The following is a 25,090-nucleotide window of genomic DNA, read 5'->3' as shown; positions in this document are numbered from 1 at the left end:
AGAAGAGCATTTTCTGTGAGGAAGTGCATTTACAGAATATGTAGACCTTCTACTTTGAAATATCTTCTGCAGGGGAGAGGTTAATATTTGTGTAATGAATGGCGTTAGAATGCAACATGATGATACACTTTGCTACTACAACAATTTGTGTTGTGACATTAGGCGCAGTTTGTGTTAACGACCCCGTTGCACGAGAGAAACCTACCCATGCGTCCGGACCTGCCTTGTGGTTTAGTTCATTAAGTCAGTTGATCAGATTTGCATTTCTTGTAATAAAACATACTTCTTGAAATATTCTGTCTTTTAAAATAGGGGATGGTTTGTGATTGAATGTCGTTAAAAAACTGGTGTCAATCGCAGTCTTGAAGGGAGGGGGGGGTCGCGTGGAACGGCATGATTGATGTTTAAAATAACTTTGTTGACTTTGGAAAAGACACTAGCAGTTCCTCTCAGTTGCATCGTATTTACAAATTGTGAAAGTAAGTTCGGCAAAATATCGTCAAAATCCCCAAAATTTAGAATTGACTTTGTACTCTTCACGAATCCTTTTCTTTTAATGGCAAAGTTATCTTATACATTTAAGTTTATGCTTTCGCAAATTAGGATTATAATGAATTCGCCTTTTCACGAAGTTCATCGCGCTCATTTTGTGTACCCTGGTATTTGCAGGTACTTCGAAGAATTTGAGATGAATAACTGTCTCGGTAGAAGGGGAATAAAGAAAAACAAGAATACTTTTGCAAGTGTATATTACAACTACCACCAGAGGCTCACCAGAGGTGACAACGAGTAGCAACACCAAGGTGCTACTGCGAGTTTCCCTTTGGCAGTTTGCCTAGGTCAGGCATATTCTGGCGCACTTTCTACAGATTAGCTAATTCAATCATTGCCGTCTGCCAGACACCCCTTCAAGCCCCTTCATTTCTCGACTATTTGTTGTAAAAGGGCTATATACACGTGAACCCGGATTTTTTTCCTTCTAACTTGTCCCCGGCAAAATGCGTCAAATTGTCCCAAAGGTCGTGATGATTCATACAGTCAGACAAAAATGATCCAAGCAAACAGATTTTCATTTCCAAAAATGGATACAGTTCCCTTAAAGACTGTCCTGGGAGGAATGATTGCTTACAAGCCTGGAAGACAAGTCTCGTTTTTCTGGGCTCATTACTCTTAATATGTTGCTTTATTGATCAAATACCCTTGAGTCCTCTATCACCGGAAGCTATTATCCTTAATTAAAATTCATGTTTCTTTATTTCCATTCCAAACAAACATTTCTTTTTGAAACAGCCTGCCACCTTATCTTCTTCACTGTTCCTTTGCAAAGTTTTCTCGAAACTTTTGACTATACTGTTGTCTTGTAACAAAAAGTACGATAACTTGAACACAATCTTTGCAATAGTTATGAGAAGTCGTAACAATTCGTCAGACCATGGAGGTAAAACAGACCTCCATGGTCAGACCATAATACCGGTCTGAATCAGTTGTGACCTTGAAGTCCTTTGTGTGTTTTGGTCTGAAGGTTTACCAAACCTACCATTGCTCAAGATAATATTGCAATTGATCAAACTAAGCCACTCTCCTTGGTTTTTAATTAAAAGGAAATAAGAAAGCGCAACAATTCCAGAAAACATGATAATGCGCTATTAACATAATAAAATTCACTAAAACATCAAAAACTAATTAATACAGAACAAGAAAGTAACACTAAAACTGAGGACTAAACCAGTATAGAATAGTTATTTAAAATATAATATTATTGAAAGGCACAAAGGCTGGTAACCAACAAAAATAGATAACTAAATAGGTGAAAAACAAGAATAAATGGGTTTTGATGAATGAAAACGAAAGTTCGATATCTGTAATAATTAATTTATTCCATTCTTATATCTACATTTCATCGCCCAGACACACGTATTAATTACACATAGTCATAAAAAGCAAATTTCAAAATGATCGACTTTGATTCCAATATTGACATAAAATTTGACTGTGGTCAAGCCAAGTATAACGGGAAACATTGTTATGGAATCATGGAATAGCATCGACAGGTATCGAAATCAAAAGGTGGCGTAAATCATTATATTTATAGTAATTTGCGGGAATGCCAAGTAAATAGTATTAACTGTACACATTAATATGAAAGTGAACAGGGCAAGAAACAAACTTTTCTTCGTTTGTTTGTCTTCTTTAATGAGGGCATTTCAACACTATTTATAAGTGAAACAACCAAACAGATACATTAGGATATATTGGTCATAACTACACGAAGTAAATAGACAAAATATTTTAAGGGGAAAAAATAAGCGCCAATTATACAAGTTTAAAGATTTCGGAAGTTTTACAAGACTGCAAAGTGAAGCAATCAAAATGAAAGTATATAGTGGTTTGGTTCCTTGCTGGAAGCATACAAAGAAACCTTAGTTACGCCGGTGTGTGTGTATGTGTGTGACACCTAAGTTTGTATGCACGATAACTCAACAAGGGAATGATTGATCAATGTCATACTTTGTGGGTGGGTGGTAAATAATAAGTTGATATAGCCTAACCTTATTGAGTTTGGTGCGCATATCATGTATATTAATGATATTGGTAGACCACCTATACATGTTAATGTGTCTTGCAATTGATAACATGTGTATGTATGAGGAGGTGTGGCTTTGCATTATTTAGGTTTCAAGTTTTTATGATTAAAACTTCACAAGGCAATTATTGATCATTACCAATTTTAGTGTGTAGGTGAACCTAATTGTTTTTGGTGCTCATAGCATGCCTAACGATGACTTTACCGGGTGAGGGATTATATATCAAATTGCAGTTACTTATGTGGAAACCATATGATCTCAAAATTGGATTAGTATACTTGTATATAGCAAACACATGCTGATGTGTGCTACAAATGGTTCATGCATATTTATGATGGGCCCTGGCTAGTTATTTTGGTAACAACAGTTTGTACACATAACTTAAGGGAATGATTCATCATTAGATACTTCCTGTTCCCTGTTAATCAAATCATTGAGCAGCAGCAAGGAACCATGAAATGTTTTCATTCTGGGTTTATTATATTTGCATGGATATGAGAGATTTTCAAACTGTTTCTCAGTCTGTTATTGGCAAAACGAAATGGTTTAGAGATAGTGACATTATAATTACAGTATAGGAAACTACAACAACAACAATTTAGCCATAAATGTTATAGTATGTGCCTTGAAATACAGGTCAGCTTATAGGCTATACCAGGGTTCTTTCAGTGGTTATGAACTCCTACTCATTGGGGTTGAAGTACAAGTGGGTTAGAAGAAAGAAATGCTAAGCATTGCAGCGCGTCGTTAATTTGACACGGCTATGGTTTTACTGCCGATATACAACACACCCCTCTGTCTGTTTGTGTCGATTGACAGTTACGCTACGTGAGGCCATTATTCGATCTCCTGTTTGTTCAACTTACAATTGTTTTCTCTGAGCCATTGTTGAGCAGAGGGCACCCAGTCTGTGAACAACGATCGAGAGATTATTGAACTTTCTGACTTAACAGTAGGCGGCATTAGGCCACTACGAATTGATCTCACTATAACTAGGAGACTGACAAGGTGGTAGCTACCTTACAGGTGCTGTTGGTTGTTAAAGTGGGACGTCACTGTTAGTAAAGCCTCCTGTATATGAAGACCATGTAGACCAACAGGATTCATATCGTTGCTTTAACTTTGGCTGAGATTATCTTTCCATTTCTAGACTCTACTCCGGTTTGTTTATATTAACTCGTTGACTTTATAGACTGCACAATTTTGTCATGAATAGGCGTGCATGACAATTCGTGGTTTAATGCTGAACTTGTGTCGCTGTTTGACCTTCACACAACGAAACGGAAATTGATAGTTGTTTTGCCACAAATTTTACAACGAAAAGTAGCCTACTACTGTGAGAAGGAAAACCCCGCATGGCATGTAAGGTAAAGGGCAATTTAGTTGAATAGAGTTGCTATGCAAAAGGGCGGTCATCAAAGTAGAGAAGAAAACATCCCAACTTGTGGCAAACAAAGACTGGCATTGAAGTTGACTAACACATCAAGCTCGACACACTGCATGTTTGGACTCGAAGTGCTATTGTGGAACATACTGGATTATTCGTTGAAAATCAGCAGCTAGACGACATGTCAGTTGCTTATTTGAATTGTGCACGTGTATAATAAAGGAACAGTTACACGACAATCAACACTTCGTACGTTGTCTCTGTATACTTACTACATGCAGGCGAAATACTGTGATGTCGCAGAGATTAATATAAAGCATCTGTACAGTATTTTCATACGAACGTGTTGCTGCTGTTAGGTAAACTAGACGGCGAGACAGGCTGAATGAGCAGGCATCGTATATAAAATTGGCAAAGCAACAACAGAAAAGAATACCATTGAATCAATCACTCATGCGCGCTCTCGATCTAGTCAGCGGCAATCGAGGTTGTAGACAGATTATCCGGTCCAAGTTTGTGAGTCATAGATAATGTTCGTTCGGCTTTTAGTACGCTCGACTATCATTTCTAGTGCGGGGGTTTGTGTCGTAAGGTTCGCAAAGTTACATTCTGCCGGTAGTGAGACGGATGGTGCACAGCCAAGTCGTTTTCCCCGCGTTGAAGGAAAAATAGAACGTTCCACGAAGAGGGATCTTTATATAGAGAACAAACCAGCCGAGGCAACTGTCAGTAGTGTTTTCAAGATGGACTATAAGGAAGAGGCGGACATGATTGCCCAAAAAGCATACAATATCTACAAATCAGCCGATTGGAAAATTGCAAAAGTATCGGTAAGTCGATATTATAATCTTTTCTGTTCCTTGTTTTTCTGCATTTTATTCCACGACTATTACAAACTCTTTAAAGCATATTTTTCAGCTATTTTTATATTTTCTTTTTCACTTTTCTTCTTTTTCCACTTTGTTTTGGATAATCCAAATTTTAGTTGCTGAGCTATAATAATATGGATATTTGACAGTTTGACATTTTCACTTTTCTCACTGCTAGGCTATACCCATAAAGACACGCTGTCATTGATTCACCTCAGTAGTTATGGAAGTATTTTGGGACTTGAGGGAGAGGGGAGGGGTTGGGTTGACACCTATCCGGAAAACGTTGACAATTGTTATATCATATGCTTCGTGGCTGCGGCGAGAATCGAATACTGATATACTAACACATGATCACTATCGTCGAGAATGGCTGCTCTCCTTCTCGGTATACTGGGTATACTCAGTATACTCTTGTCCTCTCAACATTTCACGCTGCTAGTGTAGATGCTTCGTTAACCCATCAAAGATTTTGACAATCCGACTGCGGATCACGAACTTCAGAAAATTTGGTTGCCTTACTTCTATAAAGCCTATAGGATTGTCAAAATCTTTGATGGGCGGCGATGCATCTACAATAGCAGCGTGACATGTTGAGAGGAGAAGAGTTCACGATGGTTGTTGAACAACTTGACCATAAGTATTATCCCTCGTCGCTCCCTTAGTTACGCCCTAGACTTCAAATTCGTGTGTGCCATACTTGTCCCGACATTTTTAACCTAGACCTACTAAAGGAAGGTACCTTAAACATGGTATCTCTATGAAATTTCTAGCCCAACCAAACTGACATTAATGCTACTAGCAGATCGTTAACTAAGAAACATAAAATAGTTCGATAGAGGTACAGCCAAATGATAGAATTAGTCTTATAAGAGTTCGGATCCGTTATTAAGCATTATGTTTGGCCATTCTGTAGGTTGGTCCGATATAGTAATTGGTATCCCCCCCCCCCCCCCCATTCCGTTAATCGCGCAGTATTTAGCATGTTATGCCTATCAGTAAGTGCAAATGGTGTTTTCTTGTAGGATCTGATCCGGGCCAACGTAGATATGGGTAGGAAAACTGTAATTCTTTTCACGTTTCACCAGGTGTGACCATAATGTGGCCTCATATATATGCCTACCGATGAAGAATTCAGCTATATTATCTGTCATTTCTGTGGTATAATTACATACAAACTTGTACCCATCGAAAGCCCACATCCGTCTCTGTCACGGTTCTAATCTTGAACAGTTGCTAGATCAGGGGTTCTCTCCAAGGGCCAAATACGTCCCGGGAATAAATTGTGCACACGATCTTGTGCTAATCGAATAAGCAGACTAGTAGGCCTAATACATTTGAGCACTCTACTTGCCTGCCTACCATGCGTATTGCTCATCTAGGTATTGGCCTACTGAACTGTTGATTCTGCATGGGCCCTTTCCTACCAGCGCTATTTTATTTGTTTATTTCCGTATAAACATTAATTGAAAACATCTGATATTGATCCTCATCGCTTCAATTGATGCCAATTGTGTCAAGCAAGGAGTCAGTCAAACGGCCCAGCACCCCGACTCTAGGCTCACGATGAAGACTTCCATGGTATGCAGCTGAATAATTCCAAAATGGGCCAAAACGGTGCAGTACTGTGTCCATTAGAGGAGGTTTTGCCTTAAGTATTCTTACCGTTGAACTTAGGTCCTTGTTAAGAGTATGGTATCTTTGATAAAACCCCTCCAAGTATCTGTCCCTATCTTTTGCACTTAAATCGACCTCTATGTCAGTAACTTAAATAGAATATAAGTCAGCCAGGGCAATCATTTATCACATAATATACTGATAACAATACGGTAACCAACGCTGATGCGTTATTGACAAAAGGAAGATTAATAACCAAGATAAACTTTGTGACGCATGTCACACAAATGTAGTTGAACCGATGAATATGATAGCATCATTCGGCATATATGTCCACTTACCGAAACAAAACATTTTCAAACACCCCTGCCCAGAAGGGATGTCAGCAAAATGTTACGCTTCCCACGTCCCCTTCCTTACAAACAGAGGGTACTGCCCATGTGGTGTCGTGAAAAGTCACATCAATCGACGGAGCAAGAAAAGGTAAAACCGAGTTTTGTGGCCTCAAATGAGTTTAGCACAATGTTTAATAAATGGTGTCGAATGCCAGGCGTGGATACTGTGCTGTTTATGTAAAGTTAAGAGGAGTTTGTTGCGATATTAAAATGTATGGATACATGGATAAATGTCAACATTTACGTTTGAACTAAAACATGTCCTTTGAGTGCCCTATTATTTGTTAGATATGAAATAATATTGCACACGGGTACATATAGGCCTTTGTTGCAGAAGTGTTGCTCATTATATGCTGCTAACGTGCATTATTGAATTGCTCAGCTCTTTGCTGTACCCAACCATAACTTCTCAAACTTCCAAAACACTTTTTGGCGGTACCTGCATGGCCCTCACGTTCTTGCTAAACATTCAACGGAAATGAACATTTGAACTAATGTCACACAGTCTATAACTTCTTCGACAAATTTGGCTGGAGGACATGTGATTCCGTCCCACAATATGTCGTTGAATGGGTTTTGAAAGGCTTTTTTTTTTAGTTTTCTAAGGTTACGATAGTGAAAACAGGTTTATTCTGATGAGTTGCTCGAGGCGAAATCTTTCCAATTGATTTTCTCACCGTAACTGATGAAAGGGAAGAAAGGTTCCTTGCTTAAATTATTATGGTAAAAGACTAAAGGCATCTCCGGTAACTAACATCCGTCTTTGTGTGCATGAGTGCAGTGAGACAACCTCAAGGGTACGGAATACAACACCATTAATATACATATACAAGCTGTAGGCTACATTAACCATCTTCAAAGAGTTATTTTAGAAGAACAAGAATTTAATGAAGCTCGTTCGGCATACTTTGATCTCTATTGTACTGTATATATATATATATATATATATATATATATATATGGGGGGGGGGGTGAGTGCGTGGGTGTGTGTGTTTAAAGGTCGTTTTTATAGCCTATGTGTATGATATTGAGAATAACCGGTAATTATTCAATTAGGCTCTAAATAATTAAAATGGAGCGTGACTTGTTTTGTAAATTTTAGATAATCTGGATGTCTTGTGAATACATTACTTGCATAGTATTTTAACTTACGGCACACGTTCAAGCCCATGCATGCGCTCTTAATTTTTTTCAGGGCTGTTGTGTTTCGACCTAAGTAAGGAATTAGTTTGTACGTGAACCGCAAAAGTCTTACCCTATACTTCCCTAACCGCTTCCTATTCGCCACTATGTGCGAATCCAAGGAGGTGATGGGATGTAGACTCTCATTTCATGAAAGATACAAACACAAAATAAAAGTTGTTATAAACAGAACCTTGCGTGAAGACTGTGATCTACTCATTATAGACCTAAGTTATAGTATACTAAATATGCCTCAGAATCCATCATATCACGTCTAAACGTTTTTCTGGGGGAAAGTCCCCAATCCCGCTTACAGCTTCAACAACCCCAGGGCCACACCCCTCCTAAGCTAATCTTTCCTCATTTGCTACAGTACCGTATGTTTCTTAAAGCTGACAGGCTTTGTTGTAAGTGTGGTAACGGAAAACAAATCCAGCGAATGAATGTACGTTCTTTGAAGCAGGGCCATTTTAACGTACTAAACTGCCCTCCTGCCACCGTCCACTGTGTATACCCCCCCCCCCACACACCCAGTGGAACAATTTGTCCCCCAGACTTATCCACATGGTTACCAGCAAACTGGGGGAAAATCATTGTAAGTTGCAGTTTTGCCAGATTGTTTGCTGTGTGGAAAATGTTATAATATTATCACATGGGTCAAGTTCCCCCTTTGCTTTATTCCTTCCACATCCCACTCCCTCTTCGTTTGAAGAGCCCTGATTTGTTGTCATCTGATTGTTTCGCATATAGTTAGTGATAGGCTATGTGGTATAGAAACATGCGCACGAAAACTTGCCTTGGCATGACAAAGCCAACCATCTGTCAGTACTTATGCATCAAGTACTCCGTAATGGTTTTATGTAGTGCTTTCCATATACGCGAACAGAGTTTATATTATCATTGACACAAATCCAGTGTTATATACGTATATATACAGTCGGATTATGTAGTGAAAGTGAAACCCTCTCACGAGCTGTTTAATAGTTAGGAATTTTGGATTGTATATTTTAATAACTAACTATGACTTCTATGACTATATTTCATAAAAACAAAAGCAAACGGTTATGCAATACAAATGTATTATTGCCACATGGGAATATATATGAAACACTTTCTTTTTCAACGCCATGTGATGGTGACGATGATGTTGATGATGATGATGATGATGATGATGACGACGACGACGACGACAAAGACAAAGACGACAAAGACGACAAAGACGACGATATATATATATATATATATTTATATATATATATATATATATATATAATTGAAATCGTAGTGAGTTGGAAAGTCCAGAACAGTGAAAAACTTCCGGCCACCGGGATTCGAACCCGGGCCTCCCGCTTTATATGCGGACACCCTAACCACTATGGGCTATGAACACCCGAGAAGTTCTTCCTCGCTTATTAAGACCAATAAGCGTACGATTATTTCCCAAAATAAGTGGGCGTACAAAATCAAACCTATCAGAGTTTCCGTTATATGCCGTAGATAGCTTCCCCTCTCCAAAGACTTCAAGGTTTACCATTCGGAAATGAAAGAAAGGAATGATAGAATAGCGAGACTATTTTTTCTTAACTTTAGTAACCTCAAAGCCACAACTAATATCAAATTATTTCTAGATAAATGGATAGCCGTGAAACAAATTTCAGACGAATGCTCGCCTTGTTTACAGTCCTTGTGTTATCTCGAGAAGTCAATATTTACTTTTCTTAGGGGATTGGTTGATTAAAGGACTTTCCACTATTAACTAATTCCGCAAGGTTACTACAATTTAATTTACTACATCATCCATACAATCAGACGGAACATTCTTCGAGAAGAACTTTTTTCCTTCATATTTGGCGACCTTGTATGCGGATTCATATTATCATGATTAAGGGGGAAGTTATATATAATCAATAATAAGGAAGATTTTCTACATTTTAAATATATAACTGACAGCTATGCGAGAGAGTACAATCTGCCTTTAGTCGCTGATAAATAACTTCATAATGTCATTGTGTATGGAGAAGGCTTTGCTCTCATAGCAAAATTATCACTACTCCGTTCAACTATTTTGCAGATTATTTACTTAATTTATTCCTTCTTTAAACGCTTTGAATTATAATTCGTTCATTTAAAGGAAAGAATGCTTGGCAGATAAATATCCAATCAAAATATAACTTTTCATGTAAATATTAAAGATGTAAATGCATCCATTTTCTCCAAATTATATATTCTATGATGCGTAGACGTGACATTATTTGAAAGTATCATAAATTGTGTTTATCTACCTTGCACTGTTAAGCTCAAACACTTCAAGTCATACTTTCAAACATAAATAGATGTGCGCGGCTACACCCGACGTATAATGTGTTTTTTTGTGTGCAATATTCGCATCATGATTTGATGCCCTTATAGTATCAATGAACGTCTGGACGTGTCTCTGTTTGCATAAATACAGTAACTACTGTAATATCTTAAAACTTTGTACCACAGTCAAAACTGGATTGTGCTTACAAATCTGATAAATCAGTATAGTATGTGCTATTAGGATTACAGTAAGAAGGATATATGTAATCCCAACAACTGGATTTGTTGGGATTAGACATATCCTCAGTTCTTACTGTAATCCTAATAGCACATGCTACAGACCTATAGCGCGATACAGTTTTTATTTTAAGATTCGTGTTTCGGGTGATTCCATTAACATGTTCCCGTCAGTCGCCGCCAACATTTAATATATATATATTTTTTTTCATAAGCCCGGTTTTTATCTTGCCCATCTACTTTAGATGAACAGTCACATGTAAGATCAAATATTGGAATATAGCTGGCTTTGCGCTTTGCTCCTTGATCTCTCTAAATTAGATACTGTATGAAGTAAATGTACTACGCAGATGTCTGCAGTCTATTTATCATCACATTTATCGTCTGTTTTATATACCAAACATTCATGCCCTTCGGTTTTATGCGTCCGAAAGGAACACTCCATTGCCTTTTCGGTGTTTTTTAATTTACCTAGCAATAACTCAATCCATGCTGACGTGACTCATGCATAGCCATTCATTGCAGAACAATATTTGATTTGTTTCATTAGTTATCAGAATAGACATAAAGGGTCGCGTCTGTGAACTCATTATAAAAGCAGACATGTTTTCCTGACGCAAATGAATGCTTCCATACCTAAGTTATCTTACAACAAGGATATTGTTAAATGACGAGATTTGTTTAAATCTCCACAATTTGTCTGGTTTGTACACATACAGCGGATTTATGTCTAAAGACTTGTATGTTGTGGTCAGTCTCCGCATTTGTCAGATGCAAATTTACTTGGACATTACGGTATAGAACAGTGTAATGTGCGCCCTTTCCGTAGTATTAGACAATATGGTATAGTCCAAGTGGTCCATTTTGTTTCTCTCTATAGGAAGTAGATAGTTAAACATATTTTTTATCCAACATGCGTGAGATCTGTATAGGCATGAAGCTTTATCTGGATATTTCTTGTTCAATATTAAACTTTTAGTAATACATGACTAACAATTGATAATGGTTATACCTTTAACCGCAGGGTCTTCATATTATTTGATTTTATATTTGATAAATTACAGCTAGGAACAGTCTTGAAAAAGTGGCTCATGTTCTCAAGAAGAAAGCAAACGAATGACTTGTAAGTTACTTACAGCTTTGCAAACGTGTAGCCATCTAAAGATGCATCTAGACAAAGAGAGACGGATGAAGCTATTGTCAGTCTATCAGACACTCCTTCGACCACTTCACCTCGAGAAAACTGAATTAATCTCATCGTGTTCCCAGACATATGATCTCTTTACAGTTATGCCCTAGAGCAGGCGGAAGTATTTTGTTAAAGCCGTGTGCCAGCTGGGGAATAACACTTGAGAGAACATACGTATACAGGTGGGATATAAGCAAGATCGAATCAATGAAAATGTGTGCTTTCCAAAGAGAAGAATACTTTAGGGTCTACATTTGTTCGGGTTTCTTTACATGATTGTGACAATTCTGAGTCGTGTCAATATCATGTATACCAGCCGTGCGTTCACGGCCGCTAATACAGACAAGCTGTATATGTCAGCTAAACACGTTATGGAACGCTACAGGGAAACTCATTGGAAAGAATTTACTCAAGACATAAACTTATGAAATTCTAATAGTCGTAAGTAGCACCAATGTCACGAATAACAATTAGCCTATTATTAGCATATATAGTCATAAATAGCAATAGTATCATACATTGCAAATAAAGGGCATATATTCCAAATTTACAGTCATACCAACCAAATAGCATGCAGTTTTCTGAGTTGCAAATATAGATAGCAACAATGTCATAAAAGCATAGAACAATAAATAACAGTACTGCATACCACCGTATGTATTTGTTTCCAGTGCTATTGTTAATAATACATAACGTGGTGTTCTGTGCTGATCAGAACGTTGCTGTTAGCTGCGAGTTGTGATCAAAGTTCATTTTTATATTAAAATGCAATGTATTGTAGTATAAACTGAATCATTCAACGATAGATTTAACTGCAGAGCATATGACGAAGTACCGGTTGTGACCTCATAACTGGGAAATAGAGATATTATTTCTACTGTTGCCGAAGTTCTATGTATGTTCAAGTGAAGCGGTACTCTAAGCCGCATAATTTGTTGACTGAGTAGTAACTGGGTATCCTTCTAAATAAGATACATGATATTTAAACATATAGTTAGACACTATTCAATCTTACTAAAACGTCTATGTGGTTGCAATCATATGGCGATTTATAAGCGATTTATTTTGTGTCCCACACCTTCAGTTTCATACATTTTACCTTCGAACCTGTGAACATTTTCCTTGAGTAACAGATTACGTTTTCAGGTACGTTTGATTTCTTTTAACTACCCTGCACAGTTCTTTTGTGAACATGTTCCTTGAGTAACAGATTACGTTTTCAGGTACGTTTGATTTCTTTTAACTACCCTGCACAGTGCCATAGAGGCAACTCAAAATGCTCCAGGGTCTTTAAAATGTAGGTTCTAACAGAAAGCGTTATTCCCTTTGGCTTTTCTATATGTAGCTCTGAACTTTAGTTTTAATGGGAAATTATAACGACATAGTAATACGAAATAAGTTAGGACAAAGATGTACAGTAACCACGTATTATAACGTTGTACTAATAAAACAATTTGCGAATAACCGTATTTGAAAGGAAATTTCATCGTAATATTGGACACAGTCTTTTATCTCAATAGTTCTAATACTTTCATAGTACATTGAAATTTCATCGCGATGTCTCGATATCATCTCGTTGAGTTTTAACGTTAATAAACTGTTCGAAATTTGTAGTTTGTCATGAATCACCATACGTTATGATGTTCAGAATTCTATTACTAAACCCTAAAACTTGACTTAAGTGACTAGAATCTAGAAATTAAATCAATCAAAAAGAATACACCTCATAGAAAACTTGTTTGATACTCTACTGCCTTTCCATGGTTTGTTAATTGTTCAATTAGACTTGTCTGAACCATATGACCTGGAAGGAGATGGACGAGAGAGTTGGAGAAAGAGATCGCGTATTTGGAAAGGTGGAAGCAATGCTGAAATTATGATGTCACGATAACTGGTATACAGATTTAATTAAACCTTACTTCTACCGGTGCACCAAGAGGTATTCGTACTCTGTTGATGAATTTTATGGCCCTCCATGGAGATAACGGGCAATATCAAAATGTCATCTGTAGTTGGCTTACCACTGCTTCTCATTACCTTTGTCGATGATCTTGTAATCCAAAGCGGCGTTTATGTGTCTAGTGTCCTTTCAACCGTGTGAGAAGTGTTCTTAGTCTAGCACGTTCATGTTCATGTCAATTTACTACATACTGAATATACATGCGGGTATTGATCAAGTCAGGTACAAAAGAAGACTTCTCTTGTATCATAGTTGAGTTAGTTCTGCGTGTACATACGATACCAAAATAGGGGATAACAGTAATAGGAAAAGGGTGTTGTCAAATCGTCACCATTAAAAGTATGACATGCGAAAGGACCGTATTATTATCGAACACTACCTGATGTTTACTTTCTGCATTTTTTTTTAACGCATCTCATGAGTTCAATGAAGTCATGTTTAATGATTTCCGCTTTACATTAACACACTTACAGTCATATAGCAACCGAAATTTATTGGCAATTTCCCCATTTCATACTAAATTACTAGTTTGTAATATGTAGTGGTATATTTAAAATTATTTTTGAATCATCTTGAATGTTGATGTAAATGTCTAGTATGTAAATCGGTTAATCATTGACTATAGCTTATCAGATGTAAAATTGCTACAGTACTCTGAGAAATGTGACTTTAGTTGATCACTTTATTTTTTCAAACTTACACGGAACTATTAGCTATTACTATTAGCTATTATATGCATACATGTTCTACATAGGGCATCAGTTAATTCCAGGTAATAATATTTCGTTTGCTCTTCCGTAATATTTCATCTTAGTATAAATGTACTCTTCCTCGGGTGTTAGAAACTATAGACATTGGAAACTCTTCTTCAAATTAAATGAGCTATAGCCCAATTTTCACCTCCATGCGATTTCCAAATATTCACCTGCAGGCGATCGATCACGCCTGAATGACTATTAGTGCAAATGGTTCAAAAGTAGCAGAAACTGGTTACTTGACTGTACCGGTCTATGGGAAAACTACAGCGACCTTTATAGGTCTATACCTTCAAAAACATGCCACGCGGTAAACGGAAAATCAACACCCGGAGATTCTTTGTATAGGGTACATCAAATTTATTTCAGCGACGCCTTGATTTACTTGAATGTTTGCAGACTAATTAAACGAATTCATCGTTTCGTGCAGGAGTCAAACGAATCCGCAATCCCCAAAATTAATTTGCTCATTTTCCCGATATTAGTTTTATATGCCTGTAGCTACTGGTGGCCTAATTATACATTTACGTCATCTCTAGAGATTTTCACTAAGTGCTTTAAACATTTTTGAAGCAAACATGTGCTCATTCCTGGGGCAACGACACAATGGCGACACAAACGTGTTTGCAGTATTTTATAGTTCCAATAGGACATCGTGTGCTCTCCGATTCCATGTTTGATAGAGCTTCAACTAGGGCAAGGAGTTACAGGTCGCGATGTCTGAAAGATCAGACAAATCGATAGAATCATTACATCATAACAATTTAATGAGTAGAAAGTGAACTTCCGGCCATAACTCGCTTTCGTACGTTTTGAATGCATTAAGTGAACCGTCTGCTGTCCATCTAACGGTTTTGATACCAATTAATTAAATATAACTCGATCATGATGACGAAGATGTAAAGATCGTTCAATTCAAGGTGGCAATTAGTCAGGGATATGGTGTCGTCCAGCATGCAGATACGTGTTCCTGTCGTATTTTACAAGTCAAGGTCCGACTCCCACTTGTTGCATGTCATAATTTGGCATTCACTGACCAGGTGGTAAACTCAATGCCACCCTTTTATCCACGTGTGTTTATATAAGCAATCTTCGTATATGAGAAGTAAATATTTGCGATCTTTTATGGAAATACATGATCGTTCGGATATTATGGATATACCCTTACAATTTTTAAGCATAACTGTAATAACATGATAGCAATGCACGTATGTCTGTACCAATTAAAACGTACATTCCCCGAGGCCTTAACATTGTAAACACAGGTTTCTCAATTAACAACTCATCGGCGTCAAACGGATCAAACTCCCTCTTTGCGGATCCTTTTGGCGCTAGCTAGCTGTCGCGATCTTATAACTTTGTGTCAAAGTAAGTTTCACTGGAAACTGCCCACAATCAAAGTTGTCGTGAGTTTCAAAATAATTCGTTGTTCCGATTCCCAATGTGCCGATTGTAAAAGGTCAGCACTGTGTCTATATAACGATATGATTGTTTCACTAAAAGTCTATTCCTACGCATGTGTAAGGAGTGAAGGACTACACGTGATATGATTAACAATTAAACGTGAATCCTCAAGCAATTTGAACTAGTTCGTTTTGACGATACAAATACAGTATTCACACAGTATATTACGACATCAAAAAGTCTGCTCAAGCATTTTAGCACAGTTTACTACTATACAACATTTTACTAATTTGTTTATGATAACATGTAGTTTCTATGAATCTCATTGTTTAACTCACTGCACTCTTCTCAGGTTTAGTGTTTTTCCTTCTTTTTTGAATGACTGTTTTTCTTCGGGAAGAATGAAAATGGAAACATCGACCATTTCGAGGTAGAGTTAATCTGCTGCACGTGCCTCTACATGTTTGCAAATCTTATCAGCTGATAATATTTGCCGAGATCACTTGCAATAGATCCTATGTATCAGTATGGCTGCAACTGTGACAATTGTCGTTGTTAATACACGAGAGGTGAATACAGTGTTCGAAATACAGTCCTACTTGCTACCTCTTGTATATATTTGGTGATTAATATCGCTGAGGAGGTCCGAAGAGGAACCCTTTTCAATGCCTCTTTAATTTGTGCACCATAAATTCTGAATTTCTGGTACCTATATCGCGATATGTTTGACCCCAAAAGGAACCATCTTAGTGCAAAGACCGTTTTCGAACACTGGGTTTATCAACGTGTGAATGCTTGTTTTCTAGACAACGGTTTACCCCAGTTATGTATGGTGCTTTAGGATGCTTGTGAAGTCTTGTTCTTGCGACTACTTAAATATGTACATGCAAACTATTACAGTCATCATTATAAACACCAAAGAATAAACATTGATGAACCGCCGTCGCTAACTGCGTGGATAAATGTCGGTACAGTGCAACCAAACCACCCAGGCTTAAATCATTCTTACATTTGTTTGTGATTGTTTTCTCGCGTGTTTATCACGTGTATTGTGGCATGCGTATTCTATGTTTCCTGTTGTGTACAAGAAATGCATGCAGTAACGTTTACAAATTGATGTGATGTTGAAAACCCCCAAAGAGCTTAATATGTAGTCAAAAGGAAAAGTACAAAACTGTGCATCACTTATAATATACCGAGTCGATGAGAGGTATACCTACCTACCATGCATTTGTCTTCGTATCGATGTAGCATATCTTGTAGCTTCGATGTATGTAATGTCTGTGTGATCGTGGACATGTAACGGAGTATTTTTATGACGTCATACTTGCATCCGCTGCATGCGAGTGGGGAGCGATGCAAATGACGGCAATAGTCTATCATGACCCACATCTTGTCCTTTCTCTCGTGTTTTGCAAACACCGTGAATACTGCCATCTCCCACTTCCGGTTTAAATGAAGCATTGAGAACTTGTGAGTGACAATTTAAATGTTAAATTAAAGAAATGTATTGTGATGTTCATTTTTCTTTTATATTGTTCTCACGAATAACTGCCGAAGGTGAGACAAGAAATCACGTGAAAGACAATTTCCGTACCCGGCAAGGACAATCATGACGTATACTCCTAGACTAATTCAACAATTTCTTGCTTTCGAGCAAATGAATCGTAAAGCAAGTTTCGATGATATCGGCACCGGCAAAATCATTCTCCCTGTAAAAATGAATCTTCTGAAGTAATAGACTATAGTCTTGTTATAAAATTGTAGTTCATGTTATCCGTGGAAAAATAAACTATTATGTCTTAACATAATCTGAAAACCCACGTGCTGTTTAGTCACATGAGTCAGTGTATAGTTAGCTTCCTTTCTATCCTGAGATGAATTGTTGTCTTGAATTGAATTTATCTAGTGCACATCATGTGGTTGATGTATAGAAAGGTTCAAATCAATACAATTGCCTTCCCTGTCTAGCCAATTTCAAGGATTGTTGCTCTTAGTTTGATTCTACTGGTTCTAGCGATTTTACTTCGGAAAATATTTCACACATCTTGAAATTCGGTCGGATAAACCACGGCAAATACTAACACATGCCTTTATCTTTTAATGCAATTACTCATGAGACCAGCTAACAAGGTAACAAGATCCTGTCACCGTGTAATGTAATTAAGTTTCCCTTTCCAACGCTCTTGCTAGATGCATCGAATGAACGAAATGCGATGCTAGAGGAAAATATCACAAATATTCATGTATTTGTATGCCGTACATATGCTGTCTCTTTTAGCAAACAAAGTTACTTGTTAATGTTGTTAACATTGTTAACACGACGCATTTAATCAGACATAATGCGTCACACATGATGTGCAAATGACTTCTAAAACTCTTAGGAAACATACATTGTATAGTAAATGTCGCTACAAACGAGATTCTTCATTGTACATCTAAGGTAGATGGTTTTCGCTACGAACTAGATTCCTCGGGAAAATAAGTGACAATGTCTATACAGGTAATTCAAAGTATTGATTTTTTGATCTTAAAAACCAATAAAGGTGTACCACCAATGGACTCCACCAACCCCCCTCCCCCCTCACACACATACACTACTACTGGGGTTTGATCATCTAACTGTTCATGATGTAATTGTTCTCACAATGACATCAGAAAACTACATGTTTTAAATATCTGGCATAGTGCTGTTTTCGAAGCGTATTTTAATGGACGAACAAACGTCTCACAACAATCGCATTCGTGTCAACCTGTCTCATCGGTTGGTAAATACAACACCAATCATATGTGGAAATTAAAAGGAAATCATTGTTTGAATCTTACCAAATGTAGGTTGTTTCGTCATACTGTTCATGTTAACTTTTTGACATCATCATTACTTTTACCCGTCCTCTTTATCTTGTTTATCGTTTCTTGACAAGACGGTGCTTCATTCAGTCACTGCAGTGTAAATTCCTCTAGTTTTAATGGGAAGTGTTGTACGGGCATGTATCACTGTTATCATTCATTCTGATATCATATATATATATATATATATATATATATATATATATATATATATATATATATATATATATATATATATATATATACAGATACAAAAATATATATTTCAAATATATCAATTTAACTTTCGAAAAAGAAATGTTTGGATTCTATCCTTAACCCACAGAAAGAAGTCAAAGTCTTATACAAGAAGTCATCTGAATTTGACGGTCACGTGTAAGTATCAATACGTTCTCTGTATACCGATATTTTTGAAAGCACAAATATTGACAGCTGACCAATTATTCATGTATTTCGCTGGGTGACTACGTTATGATGTCTCAACCATCAAGACTCAACTTGAAAGCCAAATTGACCGTCAGGCTTATAAGACAAACAGTTTTACGCGATGCGGTTAAGTTGTCGACCATGTACCAGTCGGAATGGTCCAAGACATTTCACGACATATTAGTGACTCTTCGCGGATATGCAAATCATTTCCATCTATTAAAATCTTTGCTTAATATTTTCGCAATCAGTTGGAAAACGATTATTGTGATAAAAATTGGTTATGTGCGAAGTGAACGGTCAGTCCACACACTGGAGGACAGCGGGTCAGATCTGGTTCTGATCATCACTTCATCGGTGCTCATGTGAACACACGCGCGCTCAGAATCTGATCAAGTGATCTTGGTCCTACCATCAGGGAGATTAGGTCAAGAGATTGAAATCGCAAGCGCACTATATATTGTATGACGCCCGGAATATCAAGTAGATAACTATGTGACCACGATTCGCACGAGAATCAAATTAAACATAGGCATAAAGCTTTGGTTGCAGCACTCATTGCTATAGGTTGTTCCTTTTCAACGTTCTCTATAACTTTTTTTCTTCGTTGGGTTTCACTTCGTTCAATAAATTTCTTGCACCATTTTTGATAAAGGTGCATAGGAGAGGGAGATTGTGATAGATTCAATGTGAACTGTTACTCTAATTGGAAACTGGGCAGGCATTCAACTAAAACGTTACATGCTAGTAGGCAACAGTACGTTTGACGACCTTGCAAAATAATTTGCATCCGATACCATAGAAAGAGTTCACTGCGCATGTATGGTTCTTCCTCCAACGTTACTTTGCTTCTGCGCGACGCGCTGTGTATGCGGAGTTTGTAGTATAGGCGTAGTGCATACATTTGCGGGCGATTAAGCACCGATTCAAGATCGGAGATCCAATGTGATCACAGCCAAATAAACGGGAGTTTGCACATGTTGCAAAAACCCTGTTAAAAAATTATGCCGTTCATATCATAATTATGTGAGGATGTTTTCATTTAATCTTTGATAGCTATCGTGCGGAGTGCGTAATAGACTCACCAGCTGAGAAGGTCGTTCGTTACATTCTGCCGTCGCCGAGGGGACTGAGAGGGAAATGGGACAAAACTGTGAAAGAATCTGAGGTTATCGAGAAAATTGACGAGGTATGTGACTGGGTCCAAAGGACACCAAGGAAACGTCTCTTCTCTTGCAAATTCTTAAGTACACAATCCTAAATAAGAATTTGCATTTGTTTTGTTGATACATATGTTACGTAAAGCTTAATTCAGTTGAATTTCGGATCAGAATGCATATCTGTATATACTTGAGATGTTCGATTTGCGCTTATCACAGCTTCCATTTAATGGTAACATCTACGTGGTTTCTTACCTTAGGATCTAATTGTTGGACGATCAGCTACGCACAGTGTTGCAATGGGGCTGATCTCATCACGTGACTTTGTTGACCTCATCACGGTAAGAAGATATCCAGAGGAGTCAATCATTTGCACAAATTCCAAGAGCATCCAGAGAAAAGATTGCCCTTCAAAAGATGGTTTCGTTCGAGGAGTTAATTACCATGGTGGAACCTTCTGCACGCCAGTCGAAGGGTACGTATTCAGGTACTGCGACCAATGAGGCAGGACGCGTCAGTTGTGATGATTGACCCCCTGGGTATCCCTGTGTGATCGGTGGGAATTCTAAATATTTAAAGAATCTATACTTATATACATATATATATCTGTAAAATTCAATGATAATGTTCAAAAGAGCCGATTACGCTGTTCCATGTAGTATTCTAATCAACCAACCATATCCGCATCGTAAAATATTAAGATACAATGAAGAATGCACGCAGTAGAGTTCAAATTTAGTGGTTGCATAAGTTTTGTCACTTCCTCATCCCCTTCCCAAGTCCATCTACCTCCGATTGGAACTTTACCAAAATATCTAGCATTATTTGTAGTCAGATCACAATGTCGATAGAAATACATCAAACTTCACTCGTGTCGTTCCTTTATGTCAGTCCTTCATGAATATGTTGATGTACCTACCAAACTGTCAGGAGTGTCAATCCTATCGTATGCTGGAGCATTATCTACGCTTGGGTGTACAACAGTTATCAGAACGAACATTTCCTGCCCCGCGAATATGCCAACAATATTTATGTTCCAGCACAATCTAACGACGATATGAAAACGTCACATACGGAAGTTCGATCTATCTTCATTGCACATTAGCACATTATAGTACTTTATTGATATGGTCAAATTAATTGTGACGTACTAGCACTGAATCGGGCGTCTGGCAGAATAAATCACATCAACATATTGTGAGCAGCAACTCAACCATCCTGCACCCATTCATCTGTCAATTGTAATCAGCTCTCTAAAACTGTTGAATCTTTAAGAATATATCTATAGGACAGTATTCCCTTTCGATGCCGTCAGTTGCGAAAGAGTCTGGGCGTGAAATCAGTGACGTAGACCCGGCGTGGATTGTGGGTTGGTGTATTATAGGCTATTTTGTCCTCCCCAGGGATTCATCCGCCAACGCCCTCTCAGAACTTGGCGAAAACGTTTGAACATTAGCTCATGACTATGCTATTCTGGTCCCATTTCCCCCTTCCCCTTAGATTGTACTGGCTTGCCACGACTCTGCACAATTCTAGATGAATATGATAACTAATTGATCTTTCTTTCCTCCATTACAGGGAGCCTGATAAGTGTTACGTTGTCAACATCGTACAGACCGACTTGAGTGGGATGCTCCCTAAGACAGTAGTGGAGTCCGCACTACCAACCAACCTTATCGATTTCTTTCGTGACCTCGACGCAGCCCTAAAAGACAACAACTTAAATTGTACCTAAGTAACTTCATGACGTGAATAACTTACCATTCTCATTCACTGATCTTTTAGTGGTTTATTGGTGATCCTGTGTGACAGGTCCGTCAGCTTTCTACTAAAATGTTGGTTGAAAAAATCATCATTTTTTTCAATAAGTGTTTCGTCTTTTGACGCTAAATCCATTTCTCAGTAATCATCGTTATATTTAACTGCAATAGCTATTGTACTCAACGAATTGTCAGTTGTACTGAATATTATTCATCTCCTTGAAAAGCTTCTTTGTCTTCCAATACCTTACCCCTTCTTTCATGATTGTTTCCATGGCTATAGTACTTTATTTGTACAATATGACTTGCTTAAGCGACGTTAGTGTGTAGCCTATGTCTCTACCTTATATCGGTATTTTTGTTACGCATTTGAACTAAAGCTTAATGGCATTAAGTACTGCCTGAAAATGAATTATGGCAGCGATTTCACTGACGTGGTGTGCCCCACACCTGCATATATCAGACAACGTTTGTAAAAGTATTATAACTATGAGTTAGCCTAATTGCAGCGTTTCATCTTTGGTATATGTCACTAGGTACCACAAATAAAAACTACTCACGCAGACTTTCTCAAAAGTTAAGCTTTTGTGGCTTTTCAACGTTACGTTGACCGTATTTGAGCACAAATTATTATGTAATAACTTACATTTGTCGGGTTTTTGTTGGTCACTCAACGTGTATTGCCAAATTCCATTACACCTTTTTGCAAGAATCTTAGTGTGATATGAAAAGAAAGGACCAAGGTCGGACTTGATTGTTATATGAACGACATTGTTATCCTATATCACCTTCCTTTTTGTTTTTCATATTTTGTTTCATAATCCAAATATAAGATTATACTAATATATAGGCATAACTTGATAGGCTCCATGGGACCTCGTGTTTGGCATAGCACATGATCAGTGAGTGAAATTATTGATCACTAATCAATGGCATCTGCAAGATTCTATTTACTTCTGTATCTGTTTGACATTGACGACATGGTTAAAGAACAAAGTTAATTTTTTCAGTTGAGTCTGTCGCCTTAACTAATTTCATGCCCTTACTCCAGTTCTAGAAATCAATGTACATATAATTTTCGCATTAGTCTGGAAGCATTCTTCCCCCACCGTGCCAAATTACTAGGTTCATGCCTCGATAGCAACGCGTCGATAAAATTTGACAGCAAGAGCCAGTATCACCACATTCCTTGTATGATTCACGACCAACCCCATTCTACGTTTGTGTAGCATACCATTCATTCAGCACATAACTAGCACAGCTCCGTTCACATTATCCAAACATTTGATTGTATGATCGTTAACTGTCTGCATATATTTTCGTCGTAACTGTATACTCGGCTGAGTTACTTACCCTGTTTCCCGTTCTTCGTATAGGCTACGTGACACAATAAATCGCAGCTGATTTTTTCAACTTTATCTAGTAACTAACTGCAAGTCTCTTTGCTTATTTGTTGATGTAGCATACAGTTGGGAAAGAAAATATAGCGATGGCCATGATGATCATTATCATAATAATAATAATAATCATCTTTATAATAACAATTATAATAAATTATAATGGCATTGAGGTGGAGAAGAGTAATGGTAATTATAAGATGTTTCGGAAGGATGGTGATCACTGTTAATATGAGACATCGGTGTTTGAAAGAAGAGGATGGTTATAAATAAAGGTAATGATTAACAAATGGGCGACAATCAGTGAGTGGCGACAATGTTAATAACCGTGATAACAACGATGAAGGTCAGTGGGACCATGGTTATCATAAGAGTAACATCGGTGTTTGAAAGAATGGGATGGTTATAAATAAAGGTAATGATTAACAAATGGGCGACAATCAGTGAGTGGCGACAATGTTAATAACCGTGATAACAATAATGAAGGTCAGTGGGACCATGGCTATCATAAGAGTAACATCGGTGTTCGAAAGAAGAGGATGATTATAAATAATGGTAATGATTAACAAATGTGGCGACAATGGGTGAGTGGCGACAATGTTAATAACCGTGATAACAATAATGAAGGTCAGTGTGACCATGGTTATCATAAGAGTAACATCGGTGTTCGAAAGAAGAGGATGGTTATAAATAATGGTAATGATTAACAAATGGGCGACAATGGGTGAGTGGCGACAATGTTAATAACCGTGATAACAGTAATGAAGGTCAGTGAGACCATGGTTATCATAAGAGTAACATCGGTGTTCGAAAGAAGAGGATGGTTATAAATAATGGTAATGATTAACAAATGGGCGACAATGGGTGAGTGGCGACAATGTTAATAACCGTGATAACAATAATGAAGGTCAGTGAGACCATGGTTATCATAAGAGTATTGTACTAAAAACATCTTTATTATTACTGGAACATGTCCCTCTTCATAACAATGTTGGTATTTTATTAATGAAATCGATGAATATAATCAAGACAATATTGAGTAATGTGATATAGCCTACCATTGGTGGTGACCAGTAGGAACATAGCTACCATAAGAGTACCGTATTCATCATGAAAACATTGGTATTGGTTATAGTAGAACTATGTACCTCCCTATAACAACATTGGCATTTACTATAATTGAAATGGAGTCTGGAGATAATCAAGATGACAATGTTCAATACCATGTTAACATTGACGGTCACCACACGTCACCGAGGAGTAGAATAATCATCATACCACATTGATCATTATGACAAACGAATCTTGATCACTATTATGCCAACGTGGATATATATGCTCTTTAACAAACGAAAATGATGAATGGAAATGATGTCATATTTGACAATAAAAACTATGATTAGAATTGCATGTTGATCATCTTCATGACAATTTTGATCAAGATGTTGATAGGATTATCACCATGGCGACATTTGTAATGATTATTTCAAGAGTATTTCAAGGTTATGGCGACAATGATGGCCGCAGTGAAGAAGACGGTGATCACATTGACAATGACAAACATGTTGCCGATCGAGATTGTTGGTGGTTGGTGATGACGTCACTGATAGAAAGAT

At 37.5% G+C, this 25,090-nt stretch overlaps 1 protein-coding gene across 2 annotated transcripts; it reads left to right on the top strand.

Moving 5' to 3' along the window:
- Positions 1-3,376: 3,376 nt before the first annotated feature.
- LOC139979239 (stAR-related lipid transfer protein 5-like) lies at positions 3,377-24,425 on the top strand. 2 transcript variants are annotated; one of them, XM_071990008.1, is made up of 6 exons: positions 3,377-4,802; positions 16,282-16,311; positions 19,057-19,106; positions 20,214-20,346; positions 20,578-20,792; positions 21,896-24,425. In XM_071990008.1, exons 1-6 carry the CDS (start codon positions 4,503-4,505, stop codon positions 22,050-22,052), a joined length of 885 nt encoding a protein of 294 aa, XP_071846109.1. In that variant the 5' UTR covers positions 3,377-4,502; the 3' UTR covers positions 22,053-24,425. The 2 variants fall into 2 exon arrangements, with proteins under 2 accessions (XP_071846109.1, XP_071846110.1); XM_071990009.1 differs by lacking the exon at positions 16,282-16,311 and having other exon boundaries at positions 3,381-4,802.
- The last annotated feature ends 665 nt before the right edge of the window (positions 24,426-25,090 follow it).

This window comes from Apostichopus japonicus, chromosome 13 (genome assembly GCF_037975245.1).
Source record: "Apostichopus japonicus isolate 1M-3 chromosome 13, ASM3797524v1, whole genome shotgun sequence".
NCBI lineage: Eukaryota > Metazoa > Echinodermata > Holothuroidea > Aspidochirotida > Stichopodidae > Apostichopus > Apostichopus japonicus.
Note: the sequence above shows the minus strand (reverse complement) of the source record. Positions and strands in the feature narration are given on the sequence as shown.